The 18,735-nt window shown below is 42.5% G+C and overlaps 1 protein-coding gene across 10 annotated transcripts in view; it reads right to left on the bottom strand.

Annotated features, from left to right (window-relative positions):
• The window catches only part of CSGALNACT1 (chondroitin sulfate N-acetylgalactosaminyltransferase 1), a 290,722-nt gene that overhangs the window by 16,777 nt on the left and 255,210 nt on the right, over positions 1-18,735 (bottom strand). For all 10 annotated transcript variants that reach the window (XM_079779436.1, XM_079779430.1, XM_079779433.1 and 7 more), the window contains 2 exons: positions 15,254-15,470; positions 6,570-6,671 (listed from right to left, as the gene is read on the bottom strand). In XM_079779436.1, coding sequence (XP_079635562.1) covers positions 6,570-6,671; positions 15,254-15,470 — 319 coding nt within the window. The remainder of the gene's footprint in view (positions 1-6,569; positions 6,672-15,253; positions 15,471-18,735) is intronic.

Genomic DNA, 18,735 nt, shown 5'->3' with positions numbered 1-18,735 from the left:
TGGGGAACCCCTCCTTCTCCTCTCCTGCCATCGGGAAGGCGCTCTGATCATTAACAAGTGTTCTCCACAAAGGAAGAGGGCTGAGCTGGAAACACCAGAAAAACGAAGAACCTGGAAGTGGGACGCCCTCCTCTCATCTCAAGCTCAGCGGCACCAGCACCAGAGCACAGGTTGCAACAGGACGAAGAGAAACCAGCTTCTGCAAGACTGTCAGGCCTCTTCCCTCAACACATCCCATATTTCCCCTCAGAAACACTGCTCGTTGGGCAGAAGATTCGCATACGAGCACCCCTTGCTCAGTAGTATTTGAAACAGTGTATATGAAGAGGCAGCCAAGCTATGAAAAGCAAGGACATTCCAATGCAGAGCACTGATTTGCCCCAACGTGGTCTGGCAGTTGTGGGTTTAAAAATGTGCACAACATGGCCACAAGGCTGCAACCCCCAAATGCAGACCATCAAGATGTTTTGTCCTCCGTCTGTCGCCCCCTGCCACACAGTGACCAGCCAGAAGATGGCCGCTGATGGCATGGACATGGCTGGGGCCTCCTGCCTCTGCTCGGTGGTCCCTCCTGGAATACGTTTCCTCCATCCACTCCAGTGAAAGTCCCACTTAATCTTCATGGCCCATGTACTGCCTCACTCATGCCTTGCTGCAAACTGAAGCCCCTCTCTGGGCTCCCAGGCGTTGCGCCCAGTCCTGCCTCTGTCCTCCTGTGCCCAGTGCCTTCTTGTGCCTTTGCTTTGTGTAGACATGCACAAGATGGCCTTGCAGGTTCTAAACCTTAGAGGCCAGGGATGCCTTACTTTATGTTTCTATCTTCAGAGGTGATCTGACACCATGCAGGAAGTGGTACTCACAGGGACACAGTAGATGATCAATAAACACTAGATTAATCAAGAGCCAAATCAATGGGCAACACTGAGGCGCATCTCAAATAAGTCATTGTTGGAAGGCGCTGCCCCCAAATGCCACCTTCTTCCCTCAGGTGGGCACTGGAGAAGCCCCTGCACATAAGTCCACCTCCCACACCACAAAGAGTCTTGACCAACAGATTCCAAAACCGACACAAACCTAAGCTTTTAACAAGATGACAAACAGATAAATAACAGAACAAAAGAGAGCTGAGGAAAATAAGATACAATCTGGTCTGAAATATTTAATTCACCCATGCAAAGAAATGTAATATTTCGCGGCATGTCTCATAAGGCACGGACATTTTTCATGGTAGAACGAGAGCACTACATTCTATACTTGGTGATTTCCTATTATGCATCAGAGTCTGCAGTTTCAAAAGGACACATGATTACTCATAATTATTTCTTCTTTTCTTCTTGTATTATTGGCTGATGAACTCTTGAGTTTCTCATTGAATTCCTTTCTTTTATATAATAAGTCTGGTATATGGGGACTCCTCCAAGTTATACATAATCATTCTGATTGAGGTTATAATGACCTGAGAAAGCTAGGGTTTCTGCTGGAGATTTAATTTCTCTAATTGACTTGCATTTCCCAGAACTGCTGGATTAAAAAATGATGGAAGATCTTGCTGTCTAATATGATTTACTCTAATACATACTTCTTCCCACCACTGCAAGGAAATTCTCTTAATGTGACACTTCCCACAACAACCCTTCATTTTAAAAAAGCACTTAAAAATTTACATAGGAACCAGTATTATATTCAATGTATAATTTACAGTTTTAAATCTAAGAGCCCTAAATATTAAATCGCCTATGAATTCTACTTACTGAAGACATTTGAATACAGTAAAGGATTTAAAATAGGCACTTTGAACAATTAATTTAGAATTTTCTAGATTCTGAGCTTATACAAGGCTGCTATACAACTCTGTTTTAGCATGTTCCTTTTGAAAAGATAAACAATTAACAAGTCATTGGTTAGACTACCAAAGAAAATGAGAACTCAAATTAATAAAAATTATAAACAAAAGAGGAGACATTGCAATTAGTAACACAGAAACACAAAGTATCACAAGAGATTATGTGTAATTATATGCTAATAAATTATATAATTTAGAAAAATGAATCCATGAAACATACAACCCACCAAGACTGAATCATGAAGTAATAGAAAAATCTGAACAGATCAATAATGAGCAAGCAGATTGAATCAGTAGTCAAAAATCTCCCAACAAATGAAAGCCCAGTACCAGAGGGCTTCACTAGTGAATTCCACCAATCCTTCTCAAAACTCTTCCAAAATATTGAAGAATCCTCAAATAACATTGTTATGGCCAACATTGTTTTATTATAACACTAGAGGCCCAATGCACGAAATTTGTGCAAGAGTAGGCCTTCCTTCCCCCAGCTGCCAGCACCAGCTTCCCTGTGGCACCCAGGACCCGGGCTTCCCTCACAGCCCTGGCTTTGTCCAGAAGGACTGAATGACGTCCAGAAGGACATCCGGTCTAATTAGCATATTATGCTTTTATTATTATAGAAGATTGATGATATGTCATAGGAACTTAACTCTTGTTTATATCAATTAGCCTATGGTAAAATTGATTTCTTTATACATGTTTCACTTACAGTCACAAATCCTCTTGATGACATTGAGGACTTACTGTGTGTAGCTCCAAGCAAATGTCTACCTCAGCCAGCATTTCTCAAAGTGGGAGCCATGGACCACCCGCATCAACATATGGAACTCATTCTAAGTGTTGATTCCCAAGCTTCATCTCAGGCCTATTGACTCAGGATTTCTGGGCCTGGGTCCCAGGAATGTGCATTTTTAAAAGCATCCCTGGTTATACAAAGCGCATTTATATTTGAGAACCACGGAGTGTGAGGCTGTAACCTGTGATTAACTGAAGCTTAATATGGAAAACTCTGTGGAATAACAATCAGATATTGAGAACTGATTTATACTGCTTTCTTTGGTAAATATTTTTACCAAAGTCCTTATAAAGGAATATATATTATGACACACACACAAGCACAAAGAAATTAAAATTTAATGAAACAATATTTATCCTTACTACTTATATCTTCTATCCACTCTATTTCAATTATTTTATAATACTGAGCATAAATCTACTTCACAACCTTCTAATGAATCACAAACTTCAGTTTGCAAAACACTGATTTATAGCAATCAACTGAAAAGTAAAGCTCAACTGAGTGAGCATAAACTGAGTGAGTAAAACATTGCACAGTCATCAAAGTAGATTTTTAAAAGATATTCTTAAAATATATACACTTAGCTGCATTTAGAGCAGTTTAATCACAATACTGATACTCAAATGAAATAAATTTCATTTAGACTGATTTCATATCTCATTACTTTCAACTAACAATTATGGATTTTAGGATGGAGTACATTGGAGTGAAGATTTTAAGACGTGAGTCCTGGAAGTTCACAGACAAGCTTCAGTTCCTGGCTCTCCCAGGTGTCAGATGGCAGCCTGAGTAACAACCTCATTAAGCCTCAGTTTTTAAAATGCAGCTAGTAGCATCTACTAGTATCTCGAAGGTTGCTGTGAATATTAAATAAGATCCTCCACGTAAATAACAATAATTATTATGCATGTGAACAAGAGTTAGACCTTCTTAAAAGAATGATAAAGATGACTTTGAAAGCTTCTTATTTAAGTTTTCATCTAGATTACTGTGGACTCAGGCTGGCTGCAGAGAGTGGGGCATTCCTAGGAGAGATGGTCTGATCAAAGCAAAGCAACACAATGGAGGGTGTAGGCCAGGCCCCAAGGCATCAGTGACATCAATATTGCAGATATCACCAGTTAACAGAAGGAGGACATCCACAGAGAAAAATGGGGTTCCAATAAATGTTGCCAAGATTTCTGTAGCGCCTCTTTCTTTAAAGAGGTCAATTCAGTCTCTAACACGAAGTTCTCTGGGTAGGTTAACCCCTAGAAATTTTTCTACATTTTAAGTAAAGGATCCCTACCACTCAAATGATGATACTTTTCTTGATCAGATTCTCTTCATTCCTTGCTCACCAAGCAACCTGCTGATTGGGAATTTAGCTTGTCAGGTAATTTGATATGGTGAAAAATGCCTTTGATAATAAGAGACCGTAAGCATTCTAGTCATTTGAAAGGGTATTTCCCACAACAATGTCTAAACAACCTCGCTAAGCCTGAGTTTTTAAAATGGGGCTAACGGCATCTATCTCGTGACATTGCCGAGAACAGTCAAAATCATCCACGTAAATAATAATAATGATTATTATTCAAAGATTAGATGCATGTGAATAAGAGTTATACCATCTTCAAAGAATGATAAAAATGATTTTAAAAGATTCTCATATAACTTTTCATATATATCATCCATCAGACTTGGGTAAATTTGGTTATATGTATCTATCTGCAAATGTCTGGTCATCCTTTGATGTCCTTGGAAGGTGCCAGACCTAACAGGACTGAGGGTCACCTGGATAGCTATTAAAAAATTACCTTGGAGCCCTAGCCAGTTTGGCTCAGTGGATAGAGCGTCGGCCTGCAAACTGAAAGGTCTCAGGTTTGATTCCAGCCAAGGGCACATGCCCTGGTTGTGGGCTCAATCCCTGGTGGGGGACTTGCAGGAGGTAGCCAATCTATGATTCTCTCTGATCATGGATGTTTCTATCTCTCTCTCCCTCTTGCTTCCTCTCTGAAATCAATAAAAAATATATATATTTTTAAAATCCTCGGAATGGGCAGCTGGCTGCAATCAAGGCCTCTCCTGGACAGCCCCTCAGGTGGACTGCCACTTTGTCAGACAAAGGCTCTCTCTCAATCCTGGCTGCGTGTTAGAATCATCTGGGAAACTTTAAAAAGATCAACTCCCAGGGATGGATATTCCAGAGACATTAAAACCTATCCACACTGCAGAGGACACGAATTCTAATAATTCATGCTCCCCATTCCTAAGCAGAGGTGAAAAAGATATTGCAACCCACTGCAGTTGAGAAATTTCTATTTCACATTTAGGATATTCAACTATTTTATTCTCTTTGATCTCCCTTCAACAGAGGCCATAGCTTTAAGCTGTTACTGGTTTTAAACTCTTAACTCATAATTGATTTAAAAGAGAATTCAGCAAACTTTTTCTGGAGAGGACAAGAGAGGAGAGAGTTTACACTTGGCGAGTCATACATTCTCTGTCACATCTATTCAATTCTGCAGCTGTACCACAAAAGCCACCATAAATAGTATGTAAACAAATGAGCATGCCTGCATTCCAACAAAACTTACAAAAAGAAGTGGTGGGCAAAATTTGGCTAGTGGACTGCCTCAGAATGATTGAATAAGTATAATTAGCATTCTGTTCTTGTGCCCATTAATACAAAATTAGTAACAAAGCGTGAAAATAAATACAAAGTGCACCCAATCTTGGAATCTTATCCTTTGACTGTCATCCGATTACCATTTACCAGAAATTCAAAACAGAGGCTCTGTTTATATTTAGGCCATATTGTGAGAATCAAAAAGTCTTTTCTGTCAAAGGTATAGTTTAGATACTAACTCCATTTCCTTTTTGTATAAACCTCCATTTTGTAGCTTAACCTAGAACAACCCAACCCCCTTTGCACCACCCCACTTGAATTAGTCACTGGAGCCAGAACGTGAAGCCAGGCTCTTAAGCCAATCAGAGCACGATGCAGCAAAGAGTCAGGGATAAAAGGAGAATGTGTGCCTGCCCATCACATTTTTTGATTGGCTATGCACCAAACCATTTTTGAGTGTCTGTCTCATTCCCATGACACTGCTTAAGAGCATTTCTAACAATTTGGACCTATTCTGACTATTTCTGCCACTATTACCCTCTAAGCTTCACTTATGGGGAAACTACCTCCCATCCCCTCCCCCGATTACTCAACTGAAACCCTGCAAACCTCCATAACAAACCACAAGGGAGCATGGCAATACCATTCCAGCTTCCTCACTAGTAGAAAATGCCATAGATGCTTATTTATTAAATAAATATTGGTGTATTTGTAGGGGAAAAATCCATCTCTGCTGTCTTTGAACATGTTTATTCCCCTAACAATTGATCAATGAGGTATAAATATAAATCCTAAGTCTAAAGTTTTTAGTTAAATAATTTCTGTTCAACTGAATAGATTTCATCAAGGATCCTGCTCCAGTCATCACTTCCTACTTCCCTCTAATCTCTCAAAATGCATAATGAATGAAAATCAGAAGGGTGAGACCACTGGCTAAGTGAATGCCACCCAAGCATGGATACCACTCTTAGCCTTACCAGCTGTGGCTGAGATGGCGCTGCCTGCATGGCCATACCCTCCCTAATTCCCACTCTGTGACACAAAGACCTCAAACCTGCAGTGCTGAGAGTGAAGACATCCAATCATGCTCCCTACCCTGGCTGCTCACGGCAGTTTATCTCAAAGTCAAAATCAACAACACCCTGCACAATGAGCACCAGTGTCAGGCAGATTTCCCCTACACACGGCCAGCAACCAACCAACCTCGCACTTCCCCCACAGTGTTAAGGAAAATAAGACAAAAATAGGAGTTTTAGCCTTGGATACGTGTATGAGCTCAGTGACCAGGATTCCTGATTACGGCCCCATGTCGTACTTACCTGGAAGTGTTTTCAAGTATTCCCTTGACCTCATTCATTTCTTCTTTCCCAAAGTAAACAACGGTGAGATGAATCCTCCCATCCTGTTGGATGCATGTCTCCCTAGAAAATAAAACATGTGTATGTCTGGATCTGTTTCCACAGTAACAGGAAAGGCCCAAGCAAATAACCCATTTTGTAAAGTGCAAAAGGGTCTTAAAATAAGCTTGACCATCACGATGACCTGTATTTGTATTGATTTTTACCAAGAAACAATGAAATTTAAATGTGCAGATCTGGTCAATGGAAATTCAAAGGCTACAGGTCCAATCTGCCATAGGCCTGGCCCATTGGGACACCTAGTGAAGTCCATGAAATAAAGAACCCACAAATTCCATTGTACAGATGAGCAAGCTAAAGCCCATAGAGAGTAAGACCAGAATCCTTGTCTACGGACTTTGCTCTTGTGTGCCAAACAGTCTTAAAGACTGAACGTGTAAAGGTAAGAACATTCTTCCATTTGGGACTCTAGAAACTCTTGGGAACACCCAGTGGCATGACTGTCCAAGGGAATGATAAGGCATAAGCACAGTTGCAGTCTGTCACCCTTCCCAAGCAGATACACTTACCTTCACTACGTCCCCACTTCTCCTCTCTGTGACTCTGTCCCAGGCACCAGGCACCTCATACTCCAGGGTCCTGGCAGCCCTCTGAGTGACAGGCCTCCAGCACTGGACTGGTCTACACCTGCTGTCCCCACTAAAGTTTGGTATTTGCCCATGTCCTGCTCTCTCAATGGTAACACCTAGTTTCTGTGTAGCTACCACAGTATGATCCTCTGCTGAGCACTTCATCTATACTAGTATGTGTAGTGTGTGTACATGTATGTGAAGATACGTGTAGGTCAAAGTATCTGTGTAAATATGTGTTTAGGTGTACATGTCTGTGTATACATATATGTGTGTGCATAATTTTACAGGTGTTTTCTGGAAGCATGTTAATGGAAAGATTCTACTGGCAAGATGACTTTTTGTGACATCTTGATGTTTTTGCATGTCCTTCCATTTTATTCCTTTTGTCTCTGTGTTAGCTACCTTTCTTAACCCCCAAACAACAATCCATATCCTCACGTTCTGGAAATCTGTGTGCTCTAATTGCAGAGGCCAAATTATCCAACGCATTTTATAATGACATCAAAAAGGAGTGATTGTCTAGCTTGGGTGACTGGGAGAAATCCTAAGAAATAGAAGATACAGTTCCTCACCTCAAAAAACTTACATAAGAAATAAAATAAGCTCAAATAAAATAAGGACACCTCATGGCATTGATAAAAAATGTAGGGAACTCAGAAAGCACAGGAAATTCTGAGGGCTGGGGCCTTGAAATATGGACGGGGTTTAAAAAGGTAGAGGAGGAAGAAGAGAATTCCAGGTGGGAGAAATCTAACGCACGATTATATTGACCCTGGGCAACAGGCACGCAGGGCTCAGCCTGCTCACAGGCTTGGTTCTGAGAGTTCTGTTCATTTCCTGTGGGAGAAAGGTAAGAGCTGCCTCTGAAACCCAGTCTGATGGCAGAGCTCCTAGAACCAGACACAGGGCCAAACACAGAGGCCCCGGATGTGGCCGCGTGGTTTCATACGCAGAGCTCCCTCGGAGCCCCAGTCCCTGCAGACTGAATCATCACCTCCCGACAATAAAGTTCTCTGTACATAAATGATCCCTCCTGTACACTCGCCAGGTAGACTGAAAGCACACACACAGCGCCAAGCACCCAAAAATCTGTTCTTTAAATTGTGTTTGCAGTTGGAAAAAGTCCATCCCAGAATCATTAGAGGGTCATGCACTGAGCCTGAATAAAGAAGCATTCTCATGTGTGTGTGTGTTTCCACCCTCCCCCTTGCCCCCGACCCGCAGGGACATCTTTACTGGCATTTTAAAATCCATTCAAAACACTTCCTGTTTTCAAGGAATAGAACAGACACTTTGGACCTTTACTTTCTATTCACCAGCTGAGGCTTCCCGAGAAGGCAAAGCAGAATTTGTTCAGAGATCCACTCCGGGGTTCCCTGCCATTTATTCATTTATTCCTTCCTCCATACAACAAACAATAACCAAACAAACAACAGGCTGGGTGCCAGATTCTCTACCAGGGGAGCTTAAAAATGAGTCAGACATTCCTGCCCTTGAGAAGCGCTCCTCTTGTCCATGACTGAAACTGTCTGTAATGCAATAAACAAATGCTTGATGAGAGGAGGAGCAGAGCGCTATGGAAACATCACTGTCTGTCTGAATGGTCTTGTAATGTTTGCATTTTTCAAAGAATTCTCACTAGACTCCATCCCAACGATGTGAATGAGAAAGAGTGTGCATGTGGATGACTGTACATGAAGCTGTCTGTGTTTTGCTGTAAAGATTTGTACCTGGACACAGCCTGCCTGGATCCCAAGAGCTAATTTGGTTGTGCAATGCATTATTCTCATTGTGTCAGCTGTAAGAAGAATAATCATGTATGGCCCTGTTGGGGAACCAACTATCCAGTGTCCCTGGGATTCTCCATGTTTTAGCACTGAAAGTCCACATAGCAGGAAAACTCAGTCCCAAGTGACTGGGACAACTGGTCACCCCACCAGCCTCAGAGACTTCACAGTGCATTGGAAGAAATGGACTGCTGAAGAGCTATAGTACAAGGCAGGATGGAATGACTTCAGTAACAGTTGAGTAGTCTACAAAGGGCATTTACCTTTTAAAAGATAATGTTTTAAATAAATTAACTTCAAACAGTGACAACTGCAAGCCATGTACCCAAATTTGGAAAATGGCTAAGGTCTTGCTACCACTAAATGACCAATGAAAGGGACATACTCCTATGCCTTAAACATCACAAATAGGAGGCCAAGGAAAGAAACAGATGATTTTATTTTAGCTTCATGTGCCTTCCAGCTCCAGCAAACGTCTCAGAAAGAGGAGCTGGAGAAGCAGCCGGGGTCGGGGTAAGGCAGCCCAGGGGGATGGCTACTCTGGGGAGAGACAGGAGCTCCAACTTCCACTTCAGGATCTCAGCACGAGTAGAGCCACAGTGGAATATTTGGTCTCTCCACATCAGATGGAGGGTAGAGAAGAAAGGCAGAACTAACCTAGTGGTTCTTTGTGAAGGAACCCTTCCAAAAAGGGTGTACTTGGCAGAACCAAAGGACAAAAGACCATCACATTGTCAAGATCCATCAAAAGAGTGGAAAGAGGAGAAGAGGTAAGAGATGCCGATAGCCAGATGACGTATCTTATACATGTCTTCCCCTCACACACACACACACACACACACACACACACACACACACACAAACACACACACACACCTTTAAATAGAGGGCAAAAGCTTTATCTTTTCTCTTCTTTTGGACTTACAGGAGTTTTGGAAAGAGCTGCTGAAGACAACACATAAATGAGTTAAAGAGAGTAAACAAATGGGGCTGATTCTCTCTGATGAGAGAATAATCTACCTCAATCCTTGGCCAAGGGCCCATTCTGGAGACAAATAATCTACCCCTCAGGGAAACGATCCATCCACAGTTGGGTCGAGTGAGCCTGGTGCAGCTCCCAGATCCATACCAGGACTCAGAAGAGCCACAGGAAGTGGGATCCTCCAACAAAGGCTGCAGAAAACCCCAGCTGAGTTCTTTCTCTCTTCTACATGTTCTTTCAGACTACAAATGAAGCAAATAGAATAATAAATACCCTGTCCTCAGAATATCGCTGGGAGTGGGACACAAACAGTTCTCAGTTAAGTGCGGAGGTAGCCAAGAAGAATCCACTTCTACATCAGAGCAAACAGGCTGGATGGCCCTCTGTGTGCCATGCAGAAGAGGGATGAAAACAAACATCACACCTACCACATCTCAAGAACAACAACAAAATTAAAGGAAGAAAGAGAAAGAGAGAATTAAGAGAGAAATAGCATTCAAAAAGCCAATGAAAAACCAAATCTGAAAGAAAAGATAACTCAAACAGAAGAAAATGTCTTACAAATGTTTCACACTTTCTTAATAAAAATGTGAATTCCATTTTTAAAAGTTCAAAGAGGATATGACAAAAACAACAGTTCCTAGGCATATTCTATGCTCAGAAAATACACTGATAAATGAACAAAAAACCGAACAGAATAATTAAAAATACCAAGGTACAGAATAGATATATCTGAAAATCAAAGGCCTCATAAAGAAAAGGCTTGTGTGAAAACAGATACAATACAAAGGCATTAAAAAAAATAGATAGAAGCTAAAAAAATTGAGAACACCTGAGAATATACAATGGTGTCTGCAAAACAGCGAAACCAAACAAATGAAGCAAGACAAGTACTCAAAATTAGAACAGCAAAAATAGTTCCCTGAAACAGAAGAATTTACACAGCGAAATAGGAAACTGAATTATAGGAAAATCTGAGAGAACACAATTGACATTGATCTGAGACATATCCTGATTAAGTTATTATGATTCAAGACGAAAGAAGGAATTCTTTGGACATTCAGGCACCAGTAAGTCATTTTCAGGAGAGACTAAAATTGTCCTAACACTTCTTCATGGTACCATTAGATGCCAAAAGAACAGTATCTACAAAATCCTGAGAAAAGAAAGTGTACCCCAAGAATTTTATGTTAGGCCAGGTGATACTTAAAGTATCAAGATAATCAGCGGACATTCTAGTCCGAAGAACGTATGATCCTCCTTGAAGGAATTTCTTGACCATGAAATACAGTCACCCAAGGCCTCAGAATTGAAGAAGCTATTGTTGGAGAGCTGCCAATGAAAACACTGAATCCATGTAAGTATTGGAATTGTAGTTATAAAACAGAATGTAAACGCTACAAACCCTGAGAAGGTAAAAATAATACAAAGCTGGGAAAAAATTGGAAAATGGGACACAGGAGAGGGAGGAAGCATCACTGTGCTGATTTTCTCTTCTTATTGTAATTTTCCAACCAATCCAGTCTAAAATTAAAAGTATTATGTAGTAAAAATTACATAATAATTCCAATCTTCTCTGTTTTGCAAAATCACTTTTGCAACTTTAGAGGGATCTCTTAGGAACCAATATCTCTTACAGTTGAGAAACACTTTCTTAAAGATCAGCAATTTCTTCTATTGAACTTCAGATTCTCTTCTATAAATTTAAGTAAGGTAAAATTTAATTATTTAATTTAAAAAAACATACAGTATATCTCATGTTGTATTAAATTATTCCTAGCTAGCAAGTTATTCTTTTTGATTTTTAGAGAGAGTGGAAGAGAGAGGGAAGGACAGAGAGAAATATCAATGTGAGAGAGACACATTGATTGGTTGCCTCCTGCATGACCCCCAACCAGGCCCAAGCTGGGGAAGAGCCTGCAACCAAGGTATGTGCCCTTGATTGGCATCAAACCCGGGACCCTTCAGTCCACAGGCTGATGATCTATCCACTGAGTCAAACCAGCTAGAGCAGCAAGTTATTTTTATTTCTGCAAATATAAAAAAAGACACCTAGAACAATAATCAATTAATATTAAAAATGATGAATTTGGGTAAGCAGAGTCAGGAGTGAATTTGTAAATAACTTAACCCTTGTTGTGTTCTATATTGTTTAAAGGTCTTATAATAGCCATGTATCACTTTTACAAACTAAAAAGTCATGTTTAAATTACAAAAGCAAAAAACAACCCAACACCTGTCACTGAACTTTTAAACAAAATATATGGTAACTATATATAAGACAGAGAGAATCCAAAAGAAGGAGTCAGTGCCTACCACAGTTAATAATTTTCAGTCTTGGGATGGAAGGGACTTCATAAAGACAACATCAAATATTTAATAAATAGCCCCTTACATTTTCTCCCAAGACTTTTTATGGTCATATAACTGCATTTAAATATTTAATTGACCGGAATTTACTCTGGGTTTTGGTGTGAAGAATCAAATGTAATTAACTGTGCTAAAGCCATGCACTGGACAATCCATCCTCTGCTGGCTGGCTTGAAATGCCACCTTTACTGAGTTCTGACAGAATTAAACAGCCTCAGGTTTGAGTGCCATCTCTCACTTCATTTTTTCAGAGACCTCAGTACACTCAGAAACCTGGGCTACAGAGCACACTCCCCACTCAGGCTTCTGCTCAAGTATCCTCTGTCCTGGGATGCCTTTCTGGGTCCCACTGTCCCCTATTTCTGCTGTAGCTTCTAGCTTCCTATGAGTAGATTTCCTCTCCACGAAGGCAGGCGCTACATCTCCATCTCCTCTTCTCAGCCCTGCATTTGGTGGAGTGTCCGGCACACACACAGGCCCCTTAAATATCCCCCACCCCCATGTAACAGGTCTTCCCACCCACCCTCTCCCGCCTACGGGCAACAACAGGTGTCTCAAAAGTGATAGTCAAGGAAAAAGACCCTAGGATTTTTGTCTGTTTTTAAAACATTGACTAGAATTACATTTCATTTTACCCTCTCAATTTTGGTGATTTGTGAGCTACTTATTTACCTTTTTCTAATAATATTTCCCTTCTAGGTTAATTCCTTGTAATACTCATGACACTAAGGCAATATACACTGAGTGGCCAGATTATTATGATCTCTGAACGCATAATAATCTGGCCACTCAGTGTATATCTTATATAATAAAAGGCTAATATGCAAATTGTCCCCTCGACCAGGAGTTTGACCAGCAGGCAGGCCAGCCAACCACCCATGTCCCCTCCCCCTGGCCAGGCTGGCCGGAACCCACCCATGCACGAATTCATGCACCAGGCCTCTAATACACACACACACACACACACACACACACACACACACACACACACACACTGAGTGGCCAGATTATTATGCGTTCAGAGATCATAATAATCTGGCCACCCAGTGTATATCTTACATATATTGTGATATGTATGGCATCCATACATATCTTACTATTCAAGGCTTCCAGGCCCCCCGGGGTCCTAGGCCAAGAACTTGGCCCTTCACTGAGCAGACATTCCTTTAGCACAGCACTACCTTACCAAGCCCAGCACACTCAGAGACTAGCCTATGTGCAGTGAAGCAAAGCTCAAGGCCCTTAATTTGGCAAGCGCTAGGCAGCTTCCTGGCTAAAGGAACTTACTTTGAGCTAGTCCTAGACATGGGCACAACAGCTGCTGGAAGTAATGGTTTGGCTTAATGCCTAGTGCCAGCCACAGGTTTCGTCCTTCTAAGCAGGTAATGCTTAACCACCCAGCAGCACTCTGCCATTCCAAAGAGAACACAGGGAGAGAACATAGAAACACCAAAGGGAGACAGAAGCCAATGCCATAGTCACTTCAGTACTAAAGCCAGAAGAATGTGGTCAACAGTCAAATGATGGTGCCCACAGGGGTACTCTACAAACTGGAGATGGACGGAAAGGTCGGTCCATGCTACTCTGAAGGATACCACAGAAAAGACAAAGGGAGTTATGATCACTTTCTTCAAATATCTGAAAGGCTGGGATGTTTAATAGGAAATCAATTTGTTCAGTCCTTTCTTCAGAGCCACTGTGTAGAAATTACAGGAAGGTGGATTTCAGGTCCTAATAAAAGTGAGCTTTCTATCTACAGCTGGTCAGCATAAAGACAGCCTACCTTGTAAGTAGGTAGTTACCTGGCATACACACACATTGCATAGAAAAACCGTATGTCAGGAGTGCTCTCAAGGATTCTGAACTAAGGGAGGATTAGACCAAATGACCCTCAAAAGTCTCTTCTAAGACTACTGAATTCTGCCCTTAAAATTTAGTTAGAAAAGGGTTCCTCTTCAAATGTAAAAATTAAAAAAAAGAGCGCATTCACTATCCAGAATTTTGAGACGTATCAACCATACCTTTATATGAAGTGTTACTGGCTTTGAATAATGTGAATTTAATGATAAAAGATTACAAAAATAAGTCTGATCTTCCAGGATTTATAATTAGACACCTATGACTTGCTATCTTGTGTGTGTGTGTGTGTGTGTGTGTGTGACTTGCTATCTTTAAAACAAGCTGGCTAAGTAAGTTAGCTGATTAACCTCGACCAGTACGTGAATGTAAGCCGTAACAGCTTATAAGCTCCAACACTGCACAAGGCTTTAAAGACACACAAGTAAACCAGCATTCCTGCATCTGAAAATAAAACCCACTTAGTCTCCTTGAGTAGCTACAGAAACGAGTGCTCGGAAATTTCTTGGCACAATTCTAAATTTAATCTGAGGAGCCATAGATTAGAATAAAAAATAGATTCTGATTCAATCCACTCCAGCCAACTGCTAGAGCAGGGCAGCAAATGAAGCCAGCTTCCAGCTCAAGTCCACGGCCACGTGGCGCCGGCCTCTGAGAGCCTGGGAGAGGGCCCACTCTGCTGGTGCGATAGCATGGCCCCTGTTGTCCCCAGACCTGAGCCCAAACTCAAGTTAGAGCTGAAGGCCACAGGCGGGAGGCCTTCTTTGTAGATCCCGAGGAAAACCCAGTCCTTCCTAGTTTCCCTTCCCAAGGTAAATCTGCTTATCTGGCAGTTTTCTAATTGCTTTAGGGAAAGGCAAACACAAATGATAAGGGTGATATGAAGAAAACAGAGTTGAACAAGAAGAGAAAGCCGCCTTTGTCCTTGGTGGGGGAAATGAGGGAGATGACGGGAAGTGATATCAGCATTTAACACGCACCACATGGGGGAAGATAAACAGGTGCAAACACACAAACCTGAAATTCTGCATGAACTGTCGGAACTTGTCCACCCTCTTTGCCAGTGGCACGATAATGTTGATTAGCGTGTTGGCCATGTTGAGTTTTTCTTTTTTTACTTTCATGATAGGGCCAAACGGTCGAAACAGGACAAGGCGTCTGAACTCGTGCTTGTGGTCCCCTTTGAATGTGAGCTCATACAAAGTGCCTTTATCCTTTTCTGTGCGGTAGATCCCTGTTAACAGAAACACGAGAAAAGACAGTTTTTTAATAGCGGAGATCTAGCATAAAACGCCTTTTAAACACACACACACACACACACACACACACACACACACACACACACTAAATTACAATTAAACCTCTACCTCTAATAATTATGAGAAAACTCAAAATGCTGCCACTTTCAAATATCCCCAAAGAAATCAAAATGCCATTAATTTAAAAATCACAGCAATGAAGACTTCATAAAAACATGAGGGAAGTTTGTAATGTTGGAAACAAAACTATATTTAGACGCATTAAAGAAAGGACTGTAAAGCAGTATGTCTAAATAAGACTGGCTATGATGCAGAGTGGGATTATGTGCTTTTTCTTTTCTGCTGCTACTATCTTCATTCTCTGCAATATGTTTTGGTAAATATAATTACTATATTGATTTAATTTAAATACTGCGTTAATATTATCTCTTAAAAATCATAGCCATTTCAGATGAACTGACCAGAGTGATCTCTTCAAGGTAACTTGGAGTGGCTCGGGGCCATTGCTATGGGTCATGTGGCCCTCTAGAAGCTTCTGGAAGCATTCAAGCAGAAAACAAAATACCCAGCACCATGGCAGGCACACATCTTAATTTCATATCGTCCTTCCTACCCTGAGAAGCATCATCGGTCAGTGCTCCAGAGCAAGTCTATTGATGGACCCCCCCGAAACTGTGCTCCACCCATGTCACTGTTCCTGAAACTCCACAGTCTCGCTGGTCTGGTTGAAGATGTGACCCAGCATCTATCTCAGCTCAACTTTCAGGCTGAGCCTCCCACGGGCCTGGCCCAACAGAACTCTCCTATCTAGTGGGCACAGGCTCCCAGGGCACCTACGCTCCACGGCCTTCCCAATATCACCGGTATTATGGCGTTTTTTCCTATAGTTAAAAAAAAAAAGTCAAATTCAACAAATCACCAGATAAGCTTCCTCATCTCTTATCTGTGATTTGCCATGGTTTTTTTTTTCCATGTCCCTTCCTTACTCTTAATCCCCACATTAGCTAGAAAGCACCTCCCTGTCTTTGAGCAGCTACAAAAGCAAGCTTCCAGGGAAAAGATCAGCCGGGGTCAGCTCCAGTTTGCAAGGCCTCTCCCAAACCACTTCTCTCTGCTTCCTCCCGCTCCCTCCCTCCTCTTTTCTTTTGTGGGAACTACAGGTCTTTAGAAACACGGCCAAGTTCTGCTCTCTGTTCTCTGCCTCATAGGAGCTTTCATCCCACACCCCGGGTTTACAGCCTCTTTGATCCTGTCCAGAGCTTGGATCTCCTTCAGGTGCGACAGAGAGGGCTTTGGCATTGCAAATTTTCCGTGTCATTTCCCACAGCTGCCCCACGGGCCTGTCTGGAGATACAAAACGTGCAATCCGCCGGCAGTGAGCGCGGTGACCCAGGGCCTGGCGCAGCCACAAGGAGGGAGTCCTCTCTGAAGCCCTCGCCTCCCTGGGTGCCGGGCAGGCTGCTCAGCAGCCCTCAGTCAGGGACCGGAGAGAAGTTCTGCTGAGCTCCTGCTAGAACAGAATTCAGAGTCCCTCAGGGGCCCCTCATGGAAGGAAGCAGGAGGTTCATTCCTTAAGAAGCTCCAAGGGCCTCTGTGAACATGTGGATGGGCCCCTCCAAGCCTGCTCATTGATTCTCTGGGGCAACTAGTGCTCACTGAGGAAACAGGCTCTTCCCCACCGCTAACGTGTCTACACAGCTGGGCAAACCACCGGCTCCCCGGGTCCAAACCAGGTTGGGCTGAGCCAGGAAGGATTCAAGTTTGGTAACAGTTATCTGCACAACGAAATGGGCCTGCGGGGTCGGCGGCTGCGTTTTGTCAAACTTCTGTTACTCGTGTCAGCGAGCATACCCTCTCCACACAGCAATAAATGAATAAATGGGGGGGGGAAGGCTGCCGACAGTTTAACGTGCAGATAAAAATGTACACTAGCCTGGGATTTTTTTTTTTCTTTTAACGGAGTCATTTTCTTTCTCAGCACCAGGATAAGAATCATTCATTTTAAAAAATCTAAATCCCCAGATTTGAAAACACAGGTAGAAATATACACAAACCCGTGTCAAGAGAGGACATCTATTTATAAGGAACTCAGAGAAGGTAATAGTTCCTATTAATGACTTTTCTTATAACCCTGTCAGGACGGCTGCCTCCGGGGAGCCTGCGTGACCACCGATAACCGCGTGGCAGGCAGCCTTTGTTCTGGTTTCCGGCGGGGCACTCCGCTATCAGGCAGGCCAGCACACCCAGGCTAATCCTGCAGCCACATTTCAGCTGCTGTCTCATTGTCTTCCACATCCTGTGCCCTGAAACAGTTATTACATCAACTCTTTAGCACATTTCCCCACACTCTGTCTAATTAAGTTAATCACGGTGCATAGATCTGATTGTAGATCCCTTTATTCTATCTATTTTAAATAAGTTATTTAAAACTCTCTTGCAACCTACCTCCACTAAAGCCCACACCCAGCCATCTGCCCACTACACCCACTGGCTCACGATCCCACACCTGGACACAAACAGCACTCGGTCTTCCAGTAACACAAAGGCCAACCCCTAACTGGACCCTTGCACCTTCTAGAAATCTTCAGTGGTGGAAACACAAAGGGATCGAGAGAAAGGGGCAGAAGCATTCTGAGGCAGGAATGGTTTTCCACGGAGAAGCTGGCATGCGCAATGGCGAATGCAAAGTGAACTGGCCACACAGACACTGTCCCTGTAATATTCTATCGGATCGCATCATTTTTATGCTAACGGGAGATCAAAACGAGAACTTTGGAACTAGCTCACATTTTGGTTTAGACACCCTAACTGGCACCCTCTTTTCCCTTCTTTCCCTCCCTACTTAACTTTGAGTTTGGTGTTTCTGTTCCCTCTACTACAAGCATCGCTGGTCCTACCCTACTCAAGGGGGCCCAGCCCTAGGATGGTCAACTAGGTGGGGATACCTCCAGCTATCCAAGATACAGCTCCATGGTCTGCGGCAAATGCCTATGCCTTCACTAAACAGGGAGCTAACTAGATGCAGGTCCCCTCTAAACATCCTATCTTCAAGGTAGGACCTCAGAAATCATGAGGTCAAGGAGGTACCACTGCTTACACGTATATCCTTGTCCTCTCGCCACATGAGGGTGCACAGGTTGTGGCCAATGCTGCACCGCTGAGCCCAAAAGTGTCTCCACTTTCATCCCTGCCTTTCCCACCTTCCTACATGGAGCCGAGGTCTCCCAGCTGGATCACTGC

This window comes from Cnephaeus nilssonii (assembly GCF_951640355.1).
Source record: "Cnephaeus nilssonii genome assembly, chromosome: 8".
Lineage (NCBI taxonomy): Eukaryota > Metazoa > Chordata > Mammalia > Chiroptera > Vespertilionidae > Cnephaeus > Cnephaeus nilssonii.
Note: the sequence above shows the minus strand (reverse complement) of the source record. Positions and strands in the feature narration are given on the sequence as shown.